Genomic DNA, 17,315 nt, shown 5'->3' on the forward strand with positions numbered 1-17,315 from the left:
AGAATTCCTACTTCCTTTACCTCAGCTATACATGAAAAGTGGTCACTGCCCTAAATCCTGTCTCCAGCAAAGTTGGACTAGTCTGACTATGCATTGGGGAATTCCTTGAGAGCTGAGGGGCAGTCAATTATTTTTTGTCAAGGTCCAAATTTCATGGTCAAGGTATAGTCAAGGGTCAGACTCCACAGAAAATAAAAAACAACAATAATGATAATAATAAGTAAATAAAAAGATTTTGGGGTTCAAAAACATCTGGCTGTCCAGGTTTGGCCCGTAGTCTGTCTATTGATTACCCCGGTGTATGGCATATCAGTCGGAAACCTTCAATGACTTGCATCTTAACAGAACGCGCTGACTGAACACACCAGTGAATCATTTAAAAGGCAAACTGGCAAGAGTTACAGGCTAAACAGTGATTTTAACGGTCTGTCTGTGACTAAAAACAAATCCATCAGCTCCCTCAAGGCAAGGCCTGTACCACAGAGAGTCCCAGTTTCTAGCTGAGCTCCTGCAGTAATAAACACAGGGCCTGGGATCTATTTGTAACTGTGGGCAAATCCCAAGTGACACCACAGCCTCATGCAGCTAAGGAGAGAGTGGGCATAGGTGGTTTTCCAGCACCTTCCTTGACACTAGGTGCCACCAGCACAAGTTCTAGCAGCTTGAGGGAGTAATGAGCAAAGCTCTTCATAACACAGAGCACTCCAGCCACACACCGTACAGTGGGGGTGCCAGGAGTGGGTGATGCATAGCCAGCTTCCCCAGTTCTATACCACCCAGGGGTTCACCTCCATAAGGAGCATCCTCAACTGGCTATTTAAGCCACCTTTCTGTCATCTTTACCCTGCAGGAGCAGGCAAAGGTGACAAAGTGGGGCTGAGGATCTGGCACTTCAGTTTTGCCTGCTCTCATGGGGACTGAGGGCACCCTGCTCTTTGCAGGGTTAGGCCCTATGGGGCAACTCTCACTACGAGGCAGAAAGGTCTACTAGGGGCCCGCAAATGCCTAAAAAATATATGTTTTAATGAAATAAACTAAGAGTGGTCATTTCTTTACAATCAGGCACACTTCTTTGAAAAGGAGGTCGGTGATGATGCCACTTTCTCAATAATACGGATGCTTTTAATGAGATCTTGATTAGCATCTGGAACCCTTGCTAAGGCTCCAGGCCTGCAAAGGGATCTTATCTGTACAGAACCCCACTGCAGATATCAACCTATGCAACATCAATAACCCTGCAGGGGGATCCACACAATTGCACCCCTGCATATTGCAGGATCAGGGCCTAAAACATTGTCTCCTGTAAAAACTCCTTCTCTTTCATTCTAAATTTGTATTTCCAGTGTTCATGGATTCTCTCTATTTTAGCACCTTCAACAGTTCTAGCTCACAATTGGTCATAAAAATAACAAGAAAAAATTTGATCAGACCCTTACTGGAATGTGGCCAAGAGTGAAAGGAAATCAGACTGAAACAAATTTGACAACTTGGCTTCAATTGCAGTCAGAGTGGAAGCTGGGCTGATGCTCCCTTCACGATGAAATCTACAAAGGATGCAATTTAAAAGCAAGGATTAATACAGAAATCACACATACCTTCTCTATTCTATTGATATTCTTGTGCTGCAGCTACAGCTAGTCAAGAGTTTTCTGACAAAATAGTGTTCCACCCAAAAATCCAGATTCAATGGAACTGAAATGCTCGCTGGCTAGCCAGCTCCTAGCTCTGGAAGGTGCCGAGAGAGAATAAACATGGAACAACACAGTGCCATAACTACAGTCACTTTCCAAAGTATAACCACGCTTTCAAAAATAATGTACTAGCCCCCACCTCTCCATACACATTATGGCTAGAAGGTTTGATCTGTGCTATTGTTCAGGAACTGGCTGTGGATATGAATCACTACAAACACACCTTTGGTATGCTTTACAATAATTCCATTCTACAGCTTACAGGCTACCATTACTAGGACACCACCAGCAACAGACCACCAATGGATGGTCTGTTGGAATGTTATTTCTAGATGTTGGTCTGAGAAGAAGAAGAAGATAAGATACTCCTCTGTGCTCAGGCATTCCTGCACCCCCTGCAGGCTCTCTAAATCATGCTAACACAGAGCTTCTTTTAGTGACACCAAAAGCCTCTGCGGCCTGGTCGGGATGACTGAGGAACAGAAAGCAAGATAACAATTACAAAAGTTATACACGACAATCATGTTTTAAGAGAAAAATATTAAGGCCAAATCCTGGCCTTACTATTATGATGTGCATTCTTAGGTAGGTTAGTGATGATGGCTAAGCAAAGAGCCCTGAAGTCATTATGCTAAAGCAGAGCAAAATAGGATTAGTACAATGGGCTTAAGCCAAACCCGACTGACATCAGAGAGAGTTTTTCCATTTATTTCCATGGGCTTTGGATCAACCCAGGGTGCTCAGCTATGTCCCCTACTGCTGTTCCAAACCAGAGTCACATGCACTTCTCTCAATGCCTGCTGACAGGGTGTGCACCTGTGCAAGGGCTCAGGCTCTGTGCAATGCTCCCATTCTAGTACACCACACCAGCTTAGGGCTATGGAGTGCCTCCAGATATGCCAGCCAACTCCTTCAACTGCTCATGGAAATACGAGGTGTCTTCTGTCCTGCTTCTGCACAGATGCACTAGAGGAGAATAGGGTCACCTGTCCTCTTCCCCCAGCCAGTGCTCCAGCACAAGACACACCAGAATTTTGCTCTGAGCAACAGAACATGACAGTATCTTTCTAAGAATTTATACAAACTTCAGATGAATCTGATGCAAGGACCAAAGGCCCAAGTGTTCGTAACCAATGAGAACAGTAATAGTTCCACATGATGATGATAAAAATCCAGAATAAAATCTGAATTAACTTCCTGTGGGTCTCCAATACACCTGGTCTGATTTGTTTATATTTTAGCTTGTAACATCTCTGGGCCACAGGCTGTCTTGCACAGCATCAAGCATATTACTGGTGCTTAGCAAATAACAAAAAACAGTAACGACAGCGTTGGCCACATTATTTTGTTGTAAATACAAAATGGTATTAAAGACATTTTAAAAATATGAAGATTTGAAAAGGAAAATGGTATTGTCTATTTCTGAAAAATAAACTTCATTTCAATGGAGTAAGTATTTCATTAAATAGGATGGTGAAATAATTAATTTACTCATGGTCTGTTACTTTTCTGTTCACATTTTGTTCATGTTCAGCTGAATTTTGTGACAGTCTTTAAAGTTCTTCTGGTACTGAAACTCCCACAGCAGAGGGCAGGAGAACAGCACGCAGGAAGCATGGCTCAGACTGACAAGGGAGTCTCTCCCAAAGACTAAATGGAAGTTTTACTGTTTGTTACCATGGTTATTTCAGGTTACTTATCTTGTCATGGAGGCAGATTCAGTCAGCCCTATCTAGTAGTAGTTATCTCCAGCTTTCCAAATCATGCAAGCTGCGGAAGGCCATGGCTTATGGCTCTGTACCAAGCCACTTATTCAGGGGAAAAGTCATCCTGTTTCAGAAGGCCAATGTTAAAATGAACTTGTGCTTGCTGGAGAACTGCTCTGGGGAAAATGAGCCTAAGCAAATTTGTGCCTCTCCCACTGTGGTACAATATTCCCTAATGGTCCACATCCCAGTACCCCTATTCCAAATGGGAACCAGGCAGCACACGGACATTTCTATGGGCCCCAGTTCAGAAAAACCTCTAGCCCTCAGTGGTGCCCACGATGAGGGATGTGCATTGTCCTGGTTTAAGGGACGGTTTTCTTAAAAACACAAACCAACAAAAACCTTTGCATTGAGACCTTTCCCACTCACCAGAAGGGAGAGATTCTCTTTTGGGGATGTGGAGGGAGAGGGGAGCCCTGCTGTAATTCCATCTGCCATTTTTCCAGGAGCGTTGTAGGGGGAAGAGGGTAAGGTGTAGGCTTGATGAGCCACTGGATGACAGAAACAATGCTGTCGGCCAGAAATGCAATATTTCAGCCTTTTAACTCTTCCCTTGTTGTCATTGTTAGTCAGGCAAGAAAGCCTCCACTTCACAAAGCACCCCATAAAAATTAGGCGCAGCCTCCACAGATGCAGAGCATAGGAGGCCTGTGGAAATCACAGAGGTGACTTTCAACTGGATACGGCCGTTAGTTTGCATTATCACTTCTCTCTCTGATCAGAGTCATCGGGCTTAATTCTACCTTGTGAAAATGGGTGCAGCTCTACCAAAGCCATGTAATCAGAGAAAGCAATGATAAATAAGCGATGACTTCATACGAACTTATGCTTGGGATTAGAGAGAATTTTGTGTGTGATCCCTCCGTCACTACGATCCTGGAAGTTCCTTAGAAGATCCAAATAATTGATCCCAGTTTGGCTGTTTTCAAGGCCACATCTTGCCAGGAAAAGGTTAAAATGCTCCTTTTTGAGATGCATGTCAAATTTTTGTAGGATTGACAAGAAGGATTCTTTTCCCACCTTCCAAAAAACAAAACAAAACAAAAAAGAAGTAAATCAGATATCACTCTATTTAAATAAAACTTTAATATGAAGAACATCATTGATGAGCTTTCTCATTACTTATTCTGTTGCATGATCACTGCATTTATTCAGTGTTCAAGGGCCACATTCAGCCACCTTACTCGTAATGGGCAAAAATCCCAGCTCTACTGAAGTCAATGGCAACGTTCATATTGGCTTCCGTGGAGCCAGGGTTTCATCCAATGAACAGTACTTTACTCCATGAGCAGTGCCATTGATAGGAGTTCTCCCCTCCACTGTGGATCTTTTATCCTGCTGCGGATTCAGCCAAGGAAGAATTCCCCCTGAAGCAGGCTTAGCTTAAGGCCTATCTGCAAGCCCCACAATTGATGGCATGTCAGGAATGCATTGAGTAACCTTGTAAATAACTCTCTCGTATTATTTTATTATTTAATAAATCTTCATATAGTTTATTACAGGTCTGGCAACAAGCATTGTCTTTGGTGTGAGATCTAAGGGAAAATGACCTGGGGCAAGTGAGTGACTGGTCCTTTGTGATGAGGAATAACTTGAATATTGTTGTGATTCTTGGTCTTAAAGGCCATCTACCACAGAGATATGCTCCCATGCGTGGCAAGATAGGCCAGAATGTCCGAGGGTACTGTCTGGGACCCCGTTTAAGGCTCATAATGTGCCTGAAGAGTTTGCATTTGGTGCAGTTGATTGGTGAAATTGAAGTTCAGAATTCACAACCAATTTGGTGCCCTGGTTTTTAACAGTCTGCCCTGAGTTGATACTCATACTCTTGGGCCACCATTGGGAACTTAATAAAAAGTGTCAAGAAAGAAAGTATAATGAATAGAGATTGCAAACACTTCGGGTTTGTTTGTTTGTTCTTCTCCTTTATATTTTATCAGCCTTGCTCAGCTGCTTGCCTTGGTCCTGCTTTTCTAAATGTTTGGAATAAACACTTGCTACTCAAATTGTTAGTGCCTGTTAATATAAATGGGACCATTTTCTTATTAGAAGCATCACATCCACCATAGCTATGGATATAAACATTAACGGATACATTTGCCAGAAATTCGGCAACAAAAGTGGAGATTACTGCTATACTGGTAAACACAAAGGACCAAATAATGCTCTTCTCGCTTATCTAAGTAACCCTACTGAGTAATCCCAGCTGGCTGGTTAGTGTATTGGGGTTTGGATTCAACAGTCCTTGCTTCACATCTCATTACAGACCACACAATACCTCCAGATCATTTGCTGTGGGTGCTTCCCCACTTAGAACCGATTCACAGATCAAAAAGCATTCTACCTTGCCTGTTTTTTGTGGGTCATGTTTTTCAAATTCTTCTTTCATGTTTCTAAATCCTTCTCTGAATTTATCTTTCAGCCACCTTTCTATGTCAAGTGAAGCTCTGCGTTCCCACTCTGCTTCCGAGATTTCCCTGCTTTGCCCTTCAGTCGTGATATAGAAAGAAAAGTTTAAACATTATTTATTTAATATTAACAAAAAGAAGATGTTGAGAAAGATAATAGGACTCTAATGCACTGAAACTGTGAGGTATTGAAGGAGTCAAAGGATGGAAAGACAGCAGTAACTCTCCCTGACTTAGTTACGATAAGCCCTACTGATAAGCCTAAGTGGTGAAACAGCCATCTTTCTTCGATCAGTGATGCCTCCTGTTAATTAGGCCACATCTTTCAGGTGTTCCAGGTACTTTTTTTATCCAATTAAACTTAAAGACATCACTTCTCTGCACCTTGCACAACTCCTTTGATGCTTTCTTTGCAAAGTGTTTCTTGGGTGTAAATTTAACCATGATCAGATTTGCAAATGACACTAAATTTTGAGGGGTAACAAACACACAGGAGGACAGAACTAAAAATCTTTCCAACTCACTGCAAAGTGAGATGGAAAGATTAGAGCAGTGGGGGTTGCAGGGAACAAGCAGAGATCTACATCTACAGCAAAATAAGCAACAAAGATACAAGGTGAAGAGAAATAACCATGCAGCTGCACTGGTTGCATTTAAGTGAAGTTATCTTCATCTTGTCTCCAGTAGAGTGAATACGAGGAATCAGGACCGGACAGTTAGGAGGGGAGGTGTCCCATAAAAAGATCTCAAGAAGTGGTGTACAGAATAAAAAAGTTTGATGACACCTGTTCTACAGTGCAAGCCAGCATCAATGCAAGCTTCCCCACACTTCCCCACCAATGTGCTTTAACCCTGACCTCGATGGACCACCCTGAGATGTGAGAGAGCAGTTCCTCCTCCACAGCCATTCAGTCTTTAGTCTCTGCTCATTGGGGAATTCAAGGCAGATCCTTCATACACCAAGCCACACATTTGTATGCATCTCTGAAACTGAAGGCAGAGAGCATTAGGCTCCCAATGTCTACCCCTAAGCTAGAAGGCTGGACCCTATGACAGAGACTTACACTACAGGTACTCTCACTGCAGGTCTGATTGCTGTATTTGTAATATATTTGCTAATGTACGTGTTACCTGATCAACTGTCAGACCTGTTCATGATGATATAGCCCTCTTGTAAGTGTTGTATAAAGAGAATAAAAGCCCTACAGATATTTGTAACAAAGGTTTTTCTTTAACTCAAGTAGTAGATGCCTATGTTTTTGGAACCAAAAGTCCTGATGATTCTACCCCTGATGTTGCAGACAGGCAATTGAGCAGGTAACCATGGTGTCTGTGCATAGGTAACATCATATAGTGCAGGATATTTAAGTAAACATTGACACAAAGAAGAAAAACTCCTGGAACCTAGGAAAGGCAACCAGTATAATCAACTATAAGTATTCTAAAGACAATACTTGGAGGATCTAAATTGTTCAGTGCTTAGATGCTATTCTGATAAGTACTATAGAAAAACCTCAGAGAGAATGGTGGAGGATGGTGTTAGTAAACAACAAATACGGTGGAAGATTTGTGATGTGGATACTTAGTCCAATAAGAACTGAACTAAAACCACAAAATTCATTTCACAGAGGCTACCAGACAGCCAACAGACAGAGAGTAACTATTTTAAGACTTGACTACTTCTGAGCCAGTTGTCTAGAGGTGTATCCATAACCAATCCCACAAGTAATTCCCTTTCAATGACCGTTTTTTTCTGATTGCCATGAAGGTTACTGAAAGCTATGGATTCAATTACCAGATATATTGTTTGTTTGTTTTTTACCAGAAACTTTAGCATTGTTTGAAGATCCATTTTGGAGCTTAGCTCCTAATTTTTTAAGTAGTATATCTCCTTTCAGAACTCCTGTTCCTTCTGTGTCATATCTGCAAAAAGCAAGAGGAGAAAGCTATTATCAGATTTCGCTCCTTTCTTAGAGAACAGTTCATGTTTCCTCGGCATTTGTCACCTTCCTGTGAAGATCAAGCACGGACAAAATGTCAGCAGAGTTAACCCAGTGGACCAGGTTTTCCAACAAACAAACACTGAACAATAGAGAGACGACACTCCCAGCTGTCCCTATAATATTAGATAAAATAGAGGCAGTGGTATCTAGTGGTAAGCACATTAGCCTTCTATTGTAATAGATAAAAGAATAAAATCAATAGGCCGATTCCTGAGTCCTCAACTGCCCCCCATTCCTCTGCTTCCACTGAGAGCATGAAGCAACAGATGGGCTCTGCACCTCATGTTCAGGAGTCATGATCTGACCTAATACCATATACTTCCAATTATCTGAAACCCTGTTATCCAAACCTCTGCAGTATTACTCACTCCCATGACAGCAGGGCTGCGAAGGGACCCCGGTGTGGTCACAGGGCCAGTGACACCCGATCCTGGCAGGCACAATGTGCAGGGAAGGCTGCAGTCTGGCAAGGCAAAGCAGAGTCCTCAGAAGGGAGGGCAGCACAGGAAGCCGCTGTCATGGGAGTGAGTGAGCGGGTCCATGACTGCAGAGGGCTCCCTGCACTGCCCGTTCGATTATCCAAACTCCCAATTATCTGAATAAAATCTGTGTTCCCCAGGCTATTTGGATAATTGGGAGCATGCTGTTATAATAATACTTGCACTTATATAGCCCCTTCCATCCAAGGATCTCATAGCACTTTACAAACACTGATAATTCTATAAATCAGGTTTATAATGGAAACTACAGTATGAATGATCCTTCCTTGCAGCAGACCTGCTGTTATAACTATATTGAACTACTGAAAATTCATGTGACCAGTATTTCTATGGAAAGCATCATCACACTGCTTTTGCACCAGTTAAGAAACATTGGTGTTTGCCTACTGGATGCACTAACTGGTTACCACATACTGGAGCAGACCCTGTTCTGCAGCTACTTTATGTGTGGAACTCCAAATGGCTTCACTGAGAGTTCTGTATGCAGAGCAGCTGCAGATTAGGGCCCATGAGTGGTCAGCGGAGTCCTCTACCATGTGCCTGGACTAAGCATCTTCCCTGTGGCTAATATGATAGGAACTAGCTCAATGACAGTGAAAGTGGCAATTTGTATTTCTGACTCTGACCAGCTTCTCTCCATTTACCTTGTCCTCCCTTATCTGGCCCCACACCAGCATCATACACACATACCCTCACAAGTCCACCACCTAACACCAGAGTGGTGCTCTTTATTTTTTAAATGGGAATGAGAATATTATCTAAAACTTGAATCTGATGTTACCTTCTCCAAAGCTTTTCAAACTCCTCATTTCCAATGTGAAAACCTAGTTTGTTAAGTATGTTCTTAAACTCAGGCATCAGAATCCTGATGTCATCACCCGGGTTCTTCTGGGGCATCAGATCAGCAATATCCAGGGGCCTATTTCCAACAGAAGACAATATGATCCTTGATACATTTCACCCTTATGAAACTTACCCTAGGCCTGCAACACAGAAATTCCTCATTCTCTTACGAACACAGAATTATAACATTTTGATTTAAAAGAAAAAAAATTGATCCTGATATGTACTTGGGGGTTTCTCTTAGCAGTGGAAAAGAATCAAGAAGGTAGGTTTGGGTTGGGTTTCTTTTTAAATCCTCAGACAGTGAGTCTTGAGCCCTCTTTATATGGTCCACTTTGTAAAAGGATGCTTCCCCCTCCCTCCTGATCCCATTCTATAGATTTGGATGCTGCCAGGGTCAAGCCTGATAAATCCTGAACCTTTTACCAATGAGAGCATTTAACATTAGAAGAAACATATCAAGGGATGTGGTAAATTCTCCATCACTTGGAATCTTTAAATCAAGATCGGGTGACTTTCAAAAAGTTATACTCTAGTTCAGCCACAAATGGTTGGGATTGATGCAGGAATCACTAGGGGAAGTTTTTGGGATCAGGGTTACACAGGAGGTCAGACTAGATGATCACAATGGTCCCTTCTAGCCATAAAATCTATGATTGCTGCAGAAGCGCTTATACCTTTGTTTTGCTTTTTCTTTTAGTTGTGCATGCACCTGTGATGCAGTCATCATGACTCCGCCCCCCTGTCTGTGGCTGATGGGATCAAGCCAGGCTGGAGCCCCAGAAGTAGCAGGATCACGAATTGCTGCATATAACTCTTCAAACTTGATAATGGCTTTGTCCTGTAGCTTAAGCCTGTTACAATGCAGGGTTGTGAATGTTTGTTTTTAGTTTGCTTTCTCTCCAGTCACATAAAAGAGACAGATCACATACTAATGGAGGAGCAGACCAAACAAATCAAACTTCTTCCTTTCAACGCTTCTTTCTTCCACTACCTCAGCTCACATACAGAGGAGAAAGCCATTCAGTGGCAATGACATATATATTAATACTTGCATTAAATGCACTAAAATTAGTTGGTATTAACTCCATTAACATTCAACTAGTGATTGACTATGGCTGGGCTGCATGCACAACAGTGGAGCCCGGTGACATCTCAAAGTTGGCTGGCAAAAGATCATATTGTATATGATTCAAAACTGCAGATGCAGAGCCTATCCAGCCTAGCTTGAGGAGTTCCCACTGCCCTATGATTAAATGCATCACCACTACCGCCAGAGTAAGATTTTATTCTTTGACAGTTTTCTTCAAGTTGCAGCTAAGCCCCAGGTTGCCAGGCAGCAAGCACATCCCAACTGCCACCCAGCAGCTGTAATCAGCTTGCCCTCCCCTGCACAAGTCACAGGAAGTCCCACCTCAAGGGGTTCAGCAGACAGTAGCCTCGTGGTGCCTGACTGGCTCCCTCCCTTACACAAACCCAGGAGGCATTCAAGGAAGTGTCCAGGCAATAATGTGGATCATTAGCTGCCATGTCCACACTGCATTCTCTGTTCCTTATCTCCTGGTATTGACCTTGGCTTCGACCTCAACTACCATTCATACCCCAGAACACCCATACAGATTCTGACATTAGGTATTGACCTTTGGCCTAATCCTCATTCAGTCTCTGGCTCTGCCCATCAGCCTGATTATTGACCCTGATACTGACTCTGAATCCTGGTGGTTATTCCTGCCTAGTGAGCTCATGCACTAGTCTCATCTACCTTTGCACAGAATCCTGACACACTCTTTCTTCTGTGCAGTTTGTAACAAGAATGATCATCTATAGTAGACGTAAAAGAACAGCCTTAAGACAAATGCTGTTAGACTACCATGATCTGATCCTTCATGCATAATAACTCCATATAGCTTTAAACTGGGGTGAGGAAAATTCAGCTTGATGTGGCCCACCCAAGAAGAATTCTGAATGCTGCTGTTGCTACTACATCTACACTTACTTTTAAAGAGGAGATATTTACTAGGGACTAGGGGTCTGATCCAACAGCAATAAAAGACTCCAACTGCCTTCAGTGCGGGGGCCTCAAGCACTATGTTCTTCAGTGCCCTATTTTACAATATTCAGTTAAAAACTCCTGTAAGAAGGCATTTCAATCCAGTCTGCCACTGTACACTTTTAATATGGCTTTTTGATCAGTTAAACAAAAATAAGTTATCTAATTTGATTGTGCATGTCTTAATTTGCCTTTTCCCTGAAAAATATAGAGAAGTCATATTGCATTATACTGTGCTTAAATAATGCAAACTTAAATATTTTAAATGGAGCTACTCAAATAATGAAAACGTAATGTAATAATGTATTTGTGGATCATTTATACACTTGTTGATAGCGGGGGTGGAGGGAATGATCAATCAACCATTAACCCCCATTATTTGTTCAGTTCTAATTGCAAGTAAGCCTGAAATTACATCCACAGTGAAGCAGACATTACAGTGCTATGCGGTATGCACAGATGTGAATGGATGTAAGACAAGGGAATTCACACACAGTGCCTGCAATTGTTAATATAATACACAAATATTATTTCTCAGTAACTATGTAATGAACTTATTTCACTAGTGTAATGCAGGTTATTTGCCTGCATACAAAGCTATGACTCAGTGAAAGGATTATATTACTGTCATAAATCACTTCAGGGTCCCTAACCAATTTATGAATGGCGCAAAACAAAAGAATAAAATGAGATTCGAAAAGATAACTGTGATGAAGCTCACATAGCGAGGAATAATGTGAAGCAAAAATCATAGGCTGGGGAATTATGGGCCATGCAGTAAAAATATAGAGAAGGCTGTGAAGGTTATTGCGGGTAATACATTGAAGAGGAGCCAAAACTGTGATGAAGTCATTAAAAAGGAAACAATAGCAGGAATAATTCAAGCAAATTATTGAGGAAATTATTCCACTTTACTTCACGCTTATTAGGCTTCCAGCTGAATTACTGCTCTCAGTTTGGCATATCATTTTTTGTAAAGAAAAATCAATTGAGAAGAGTAAAGAAGATGTTTAGAAAATAAGATCCAGGAGAAAATATTAAGAAAACTGAAGGATAAATCCAACTCAGTTTTCTCACACCCTGAGGGTATTTTAGCTGCCAGAATATGAAAAGGGATGTTATGAAAGGGAGAGGGATCCGTTATTCTTATTACCAATGAAGATAAATCAAAAAGTAATGGTCAAAAGGGAAAAATATAAGTAACTTATTAACTTTACAGGCTGCACTTATACCAGTTTTGCCCCCGTGTTGTGCCACTGGTTTAAAAGGAGCTATTTACATGATTTACATCAGCGTAAGAGAGAGGACAGTAGCTCCACAACTCTTAGAACAGTTAGGTGATTGAATAAGATGCCAAGATTGCTTATAGAATCATCATCACTGGAAGTATTGAAAGCTCAACTTGACACCCATCCATCACAGGTAGCGTAGGAATAATAAAATCCAACTTTCACGGAGATGGACAGATGACCAACCCAAAGGATTGTCCCTTTCAACCCAAAGGATTGTATGAAGAATGAGTTGCTTTTTAAATACAAAACTGCACTCTCCCTCTTATAGTACAATATTTTTCAGACCACGTGATTTAGAAAAATGCATCTGTGCTTTATAGTCACATCATTATATTGTTTCCAGTTTGAAAATACTATGCTGGCAAGTGAATGATGAATTTCTTGAGTAAGGAAGAAAATTGAGAGAAGGGGGCTATTGTAGTAAAGCCAGGTCTGACATAGTCAAAATGGAAAATGTGCTCATATTTATATTATAGGTTATAACCAGTGGAAATCTTTTGCCACCTTCTTTAGCTTTTATCTGATCACATACCTTAGAAGAAGTTGCTGATACTGCTTGAAGCTGATACACCTTCCAAGAAATTTGGTCAGCATCATTAGTAGCACATCTCTATGAATGAATAAAAGTAAGAAATATATTGATCCAGTAGACCTTCATACATTGATAAAAGCCAAAAGTGGGGGGTGGGGGGGAGAGGGAATTGGGAGGAAATATAAAGTATTTCATGGTACTAAATATATGGAAAAAGACCACTGGCTTTGTTTCATACCTTTAGTGATACACATGCAAGTGTCAAAGTTAAGTAACAGATCCCGGACAATGCAATCTCCTGTGTGAGGCACATACCTATTGACCTGCCCCTTGCCCTCAGGGTCATTGTTTTTGAACAGTTGTCTCATAGTAAAATAGCCTCCAGATCTCATTTTTTCATGCAAAATGTGCTCCAGCTTAAAAAAAAAAAATTTTGATACACATTCAATAGCAAATATACAAAAAACACACACCTCTAATATGTACTTTTAACTCAATTTTTTTTCCTTAAAGCACAAGAAGAGGATGTCGACTGTCACTGACAAGATGATAAGAAATCAAAAATGAATAAATGTTCCACAATGAAATGATGTACCTTTAATAACCACCTGGAGGTGGGGGGAGGAGGGGGAGAGTACTTTCGGTAGAGTCTTGAGCAAGAAAAGAAAAATTTACATTTTTTTTCTACTCACCTTGTAATATAGGCTTTCATGTACTGTTGCGCGGCTGAATTGAGTGAACCTTATTGGCATTGCCAAAATAAATATGATCTTTGCTTTCTGTGTTATCATTAAGCCACGTGTTGCCAGGTTACATTCTGAGAAAACTACGAGCCCAGTCCTGAAACCTTTACTCAGTCTGTATTCAGAAAAAGTTTCCATTGTCTTCAATGGGAGTTTCCCCCCACAAACAACAACATCATGAGGATGCCATTCAACATAGGTAAATTTGTTCTGAAATAATGGTGAAGGAGTGTGTACAATGTTTTAGAATTCAATTAATACTTATGGAGGATATTACTAGGTAACTGAATTATACAAACTTATGCTGACAGTTATTTTCTGTTTGACAGAGAGCTTCTAAAAATCATATATTTTTAAAGGACTGGGGCTAGAATTTCCTGTGGAAAATATTAAAATTGAACACTGTAATATAAGTTAAGTTAGGTTATAACTATATGTCCTATCACCATGCTTGGCTTTCAGGGCAAAAGGAGGAGATGTATGTGTACCACCTTCAAGCCAATTCACAGGGTTTGCTGACAGATGCCATATTGGTACCAAGAAAGGTTTCAGAGTCAAATTTTATTCTTCCCATTTATTTACATGGACTGTATTTGATTAAAATCATACCTCATCAGCTTCAATACTGAGCTGTCCCCCAGGCTGAGACAGTAAACTGGTCCTGCTGTTAGCAAAACTTGCTCTGCTTACTGCTGAGTTTCCAATGTCAGCTTGTTGGCCTGGGTCATTAAAAAAAATCAACTTTCAGAAACTATGAACAATGTATACTGGTAAAGATAGCTGGTAGACAGGGCACAGAATTCAGTCACAGAGGAACCACCAGATCATCTAGTCTGACCTCCTGTATATCACAAGCCACCAATAGCACCAAGCACTCGCACATTAAACCCAACAACTGAAATTAGACCAAAGTATTACATCCCTCAGGAGACCTCATTTGCCACAGGGAGAGAACAGGAAGGACCAAAGTGCAATGACAGGGAAATGATTCAGTGAAATATACCCAGATAATCCTGGCAAGTGACTTGCAGCCACATGCCGCAGAGGAAGGTGCAATCCCCCCTAGGTCACTACCAATCTGACCTGTGGGAAAATTCTTTCCCAACCCCATATACTGCAATCAATTAGACTCTGAGCATGTAATTGAGAACCATCCAGCCAAGCATCTGAGAGAGAGAATGCTCAGTGCCACCTCAGAGCCCTAGTCCTCCATGTCCAATGTCAGTTCTCCAGCTGTAGTAATCTCTGATGCTTCACTGGAAGGAGATAAAAAACCCTCCCATAATACATTGGAGCAGGATGGGGAATATCTCCCTAACCCCTGAAGCATGAGCTTTAGGAACATAAGAAACAAACTGGAAGTGAGCCCCAGGGCAGTTGAGCCCTGCCCCCTACCATCACAAGCAACCCTGTCAGACAACTGCATTCATAAATTTGTCCAGCTCTCTCATAAAACTAATTAACTTGTTTTCCCCCACAGCTCCTATTGGGAGGCTGTTTCAGAACCTCACCCTTCTGCTGGTTAGAAACAGTCTTCTAGTTTCCAGACTGAATTTGTCCATGGCCAGTTTATACCTATTTGCTGTTGTGCCAACACTGTCCTTTAGCTTAAATAGCTTTTCATCCTCCCTTGTATTTAACCCCCTGATGTACAAAAATTGCTTGTTTGTAGGAGTTTACCAGCAATCTGATCTTTTGCTGATCTTTAGCTTAAATAGCTTTTCATCCTCCCTAGTATTTAACCCCCTGAGCAATTATATCCCATCTTCACTTTCTTTTTGCTAGACTAATCAAGTCAAACTCTTCCAGTCACCTGTCATAAGATAGGCCTTCCATTCTCCTAATCATCCTAGTAGCTGTTCTCTACACCTGCTCCAGTTTAAATTCATCTTTCTTGAACAGGGTAACCATAACAGTACACAGTACTCCAGATGAAGTCTTACAATAACATTAATGCTTCTCTACCTCTACAGGAAAGGGCAATCAGGAGACCTGGGGTCTAGTCCCAACTCTGCTACTGGTTTACTGAGTGGCCTTAGGCAAGTCACTTATTCTCTTTGTTTTATATTTCCTAAGCATATTCTACAGATAATGGGTTACATTTTGTATTACAGGTATGTCAATAAACAGAATTATAGATAAAAATGGAGGGCTCTAAAGGACCTGAAGAGGTTATCTAGTCTATCTCCCCATGCTGAGGCAGGACCAAGTAAACCTAGACCATCCCTCACAGGTGTTTGTCCAACCTGTTCTTAAAAACCTCCAGTTATACAGATTCCACAACCTCCCTCGGTAACCTATTCCAGAGCTTAACTAACTAGAAAGCTTTTCTTAATATCTAATCTAAATCTCTCTTGCTGCAGTTTAAGTCCATTACTTCTTGTCCTACCCTTCATATCATGGAGAACAATTGATCACCCTCCTCTTCGTAACAGCCCTTAACATGTTTGAAGACTATTCTCAGGTCCCCCCTCAGTCTTCTTTCCTCAAGACTAACCATGCCCAGTTTTTTTAAACCATTCTTCATAGATCAGGTTTTCTAAAGTTTTTATCATTTTTGTTGTTGTTTTCTGGACTCTCTCTAATCTGTCCACATCTTTTTTAAAGTGTGGTGCCCAGAACTGGTCACAGTTCCACAATGGGACAATTAGCTGCTGTGTCTTATGTATGACACTCCTGTTAATACACCCCAGAATGATTAGCCTTCCCCCCAGTTGCTCCACATGTTGGCTCATGTTCAGTTTGTGATCCACTATAACCCACAGATCCTTTTCAGCTGTACTACCATCTAGCCAGTTATTCCCCATTTTCATGGGTGGTGGGTGAAGCTTCCCCTGGGGGAAGTTAGCTCCCTGTCCTGCCTCTTCTGCCCTGCCCAGACTCCACCCCCGCCCTGCATCCCTCCTCCCCCTCTCCCACATGCTGCGAAACCCCCCTGCCGGCCGTTCACCACATCCCTCCTCACTCCTCCACCACAGCCACCCACACACCCACCACTAGACCCCCACACGCCTGCTGCTCACCTCCTCACCCCTGCGCCTGCCTGCCACTTGCCTTCTCACCCTCCTAGACCTCCCCCACCTGCAGTGAGACCCTTACCCACATGCCACTCACCTCCTCACCCCCCTGCCCACCCACCTTCTCACCACCTACCCCACAAGACCTTCTCCACCTGCAGCAGGAGCCCTGCTAGCCCGCTGCTCGCCTCCTCACTGCCCCCTCCCTGCCCCCTCCCTGCTCGCAGCAAGACCCCTGCTGCTCACCTCCTCACTCCCCTACCCGCAGCTGGCATGCTGTGTCCATCCTTGTTCCCCCGTTGGCTTGCCGCATCCCTCTTCACTTCCCCACCTCCACAGGGAAGTGGAGTGAGGAGGGACACTGAGAGCAGCTGGGACCTCCGAAGCAGGAATAGAGTGGAGGAGAGGAGGAAGACTTACCATTCAGGCAGCAGCACAGTCGGTGCGGACCTTGGGGAAAGGGTGGA

General features: G+C 42.2%; 1 protein-coding gene across 1 annotated transcript in view; it reads right to left on the reverse strand.

Moving 5' to 3' along the window:
- Window positions 1-17,315, reverse strand: part of LOC140910980 (EF-hand calcium-binding domain-containing protein 6) — a 90,473-nt gene that overhangs the window by 64,110 nt on the left and 9,048 nt on the right. The window contains exons 2-10 of the mRNA XM_073343190.2: window positions 14,441-14,550; window positions 13,404-13,504; window positions 13,089-13,166; window positions 9,892-10,068; window positions 9,153-9,290; window positions 7,664-7,791; window positions 5,805-5,947; window positions 4,284-4,480; window positions 1,437-1,544 (exon numbers count right to left, since the gene is read on the reverse strand). Of these exons, the coding sequence (XP_073199291.2) occupies window positions 1,437-1,544; window positions 4,284-4,480; window positions 5,805-5,947; window positions 7,664-7,791; window positions 9,153-9,290; window positions 9,892-10,068; window positions 13,089-13,166; window positions 13,404-13,504; window positions 14,441-14,550 (1,180 nt within the window). The remainder of the gene's footprint in view (window positions 1-1,436; window positions 1,545-4,283; window positions 4,481-5,804; window positions 5,948-7,663; window positions 7,792-9,152; window positions 9,291-9,891; window positions 10,069-13,088; window positions 13,167-13,403; window positions 13,505-14,440; window positions 14,551-17,315) is intronic.

The sequence above is a fragment of the Lepidochelys kempii genome, chromosome 4, assembly GCF_965140285.1.
Source record: "Lepidochelys kempii isolate rLepKem1 chromosome 4, rLepKem1.hap1, whole genome shotgun sequence".
In the NCBI taxonomy this organism is placed as follows: Eukaryota; Metazoa; Chordata; order Testudines; family Cheloniidae; genus Lepidochelys; species Lepidochelys kempii.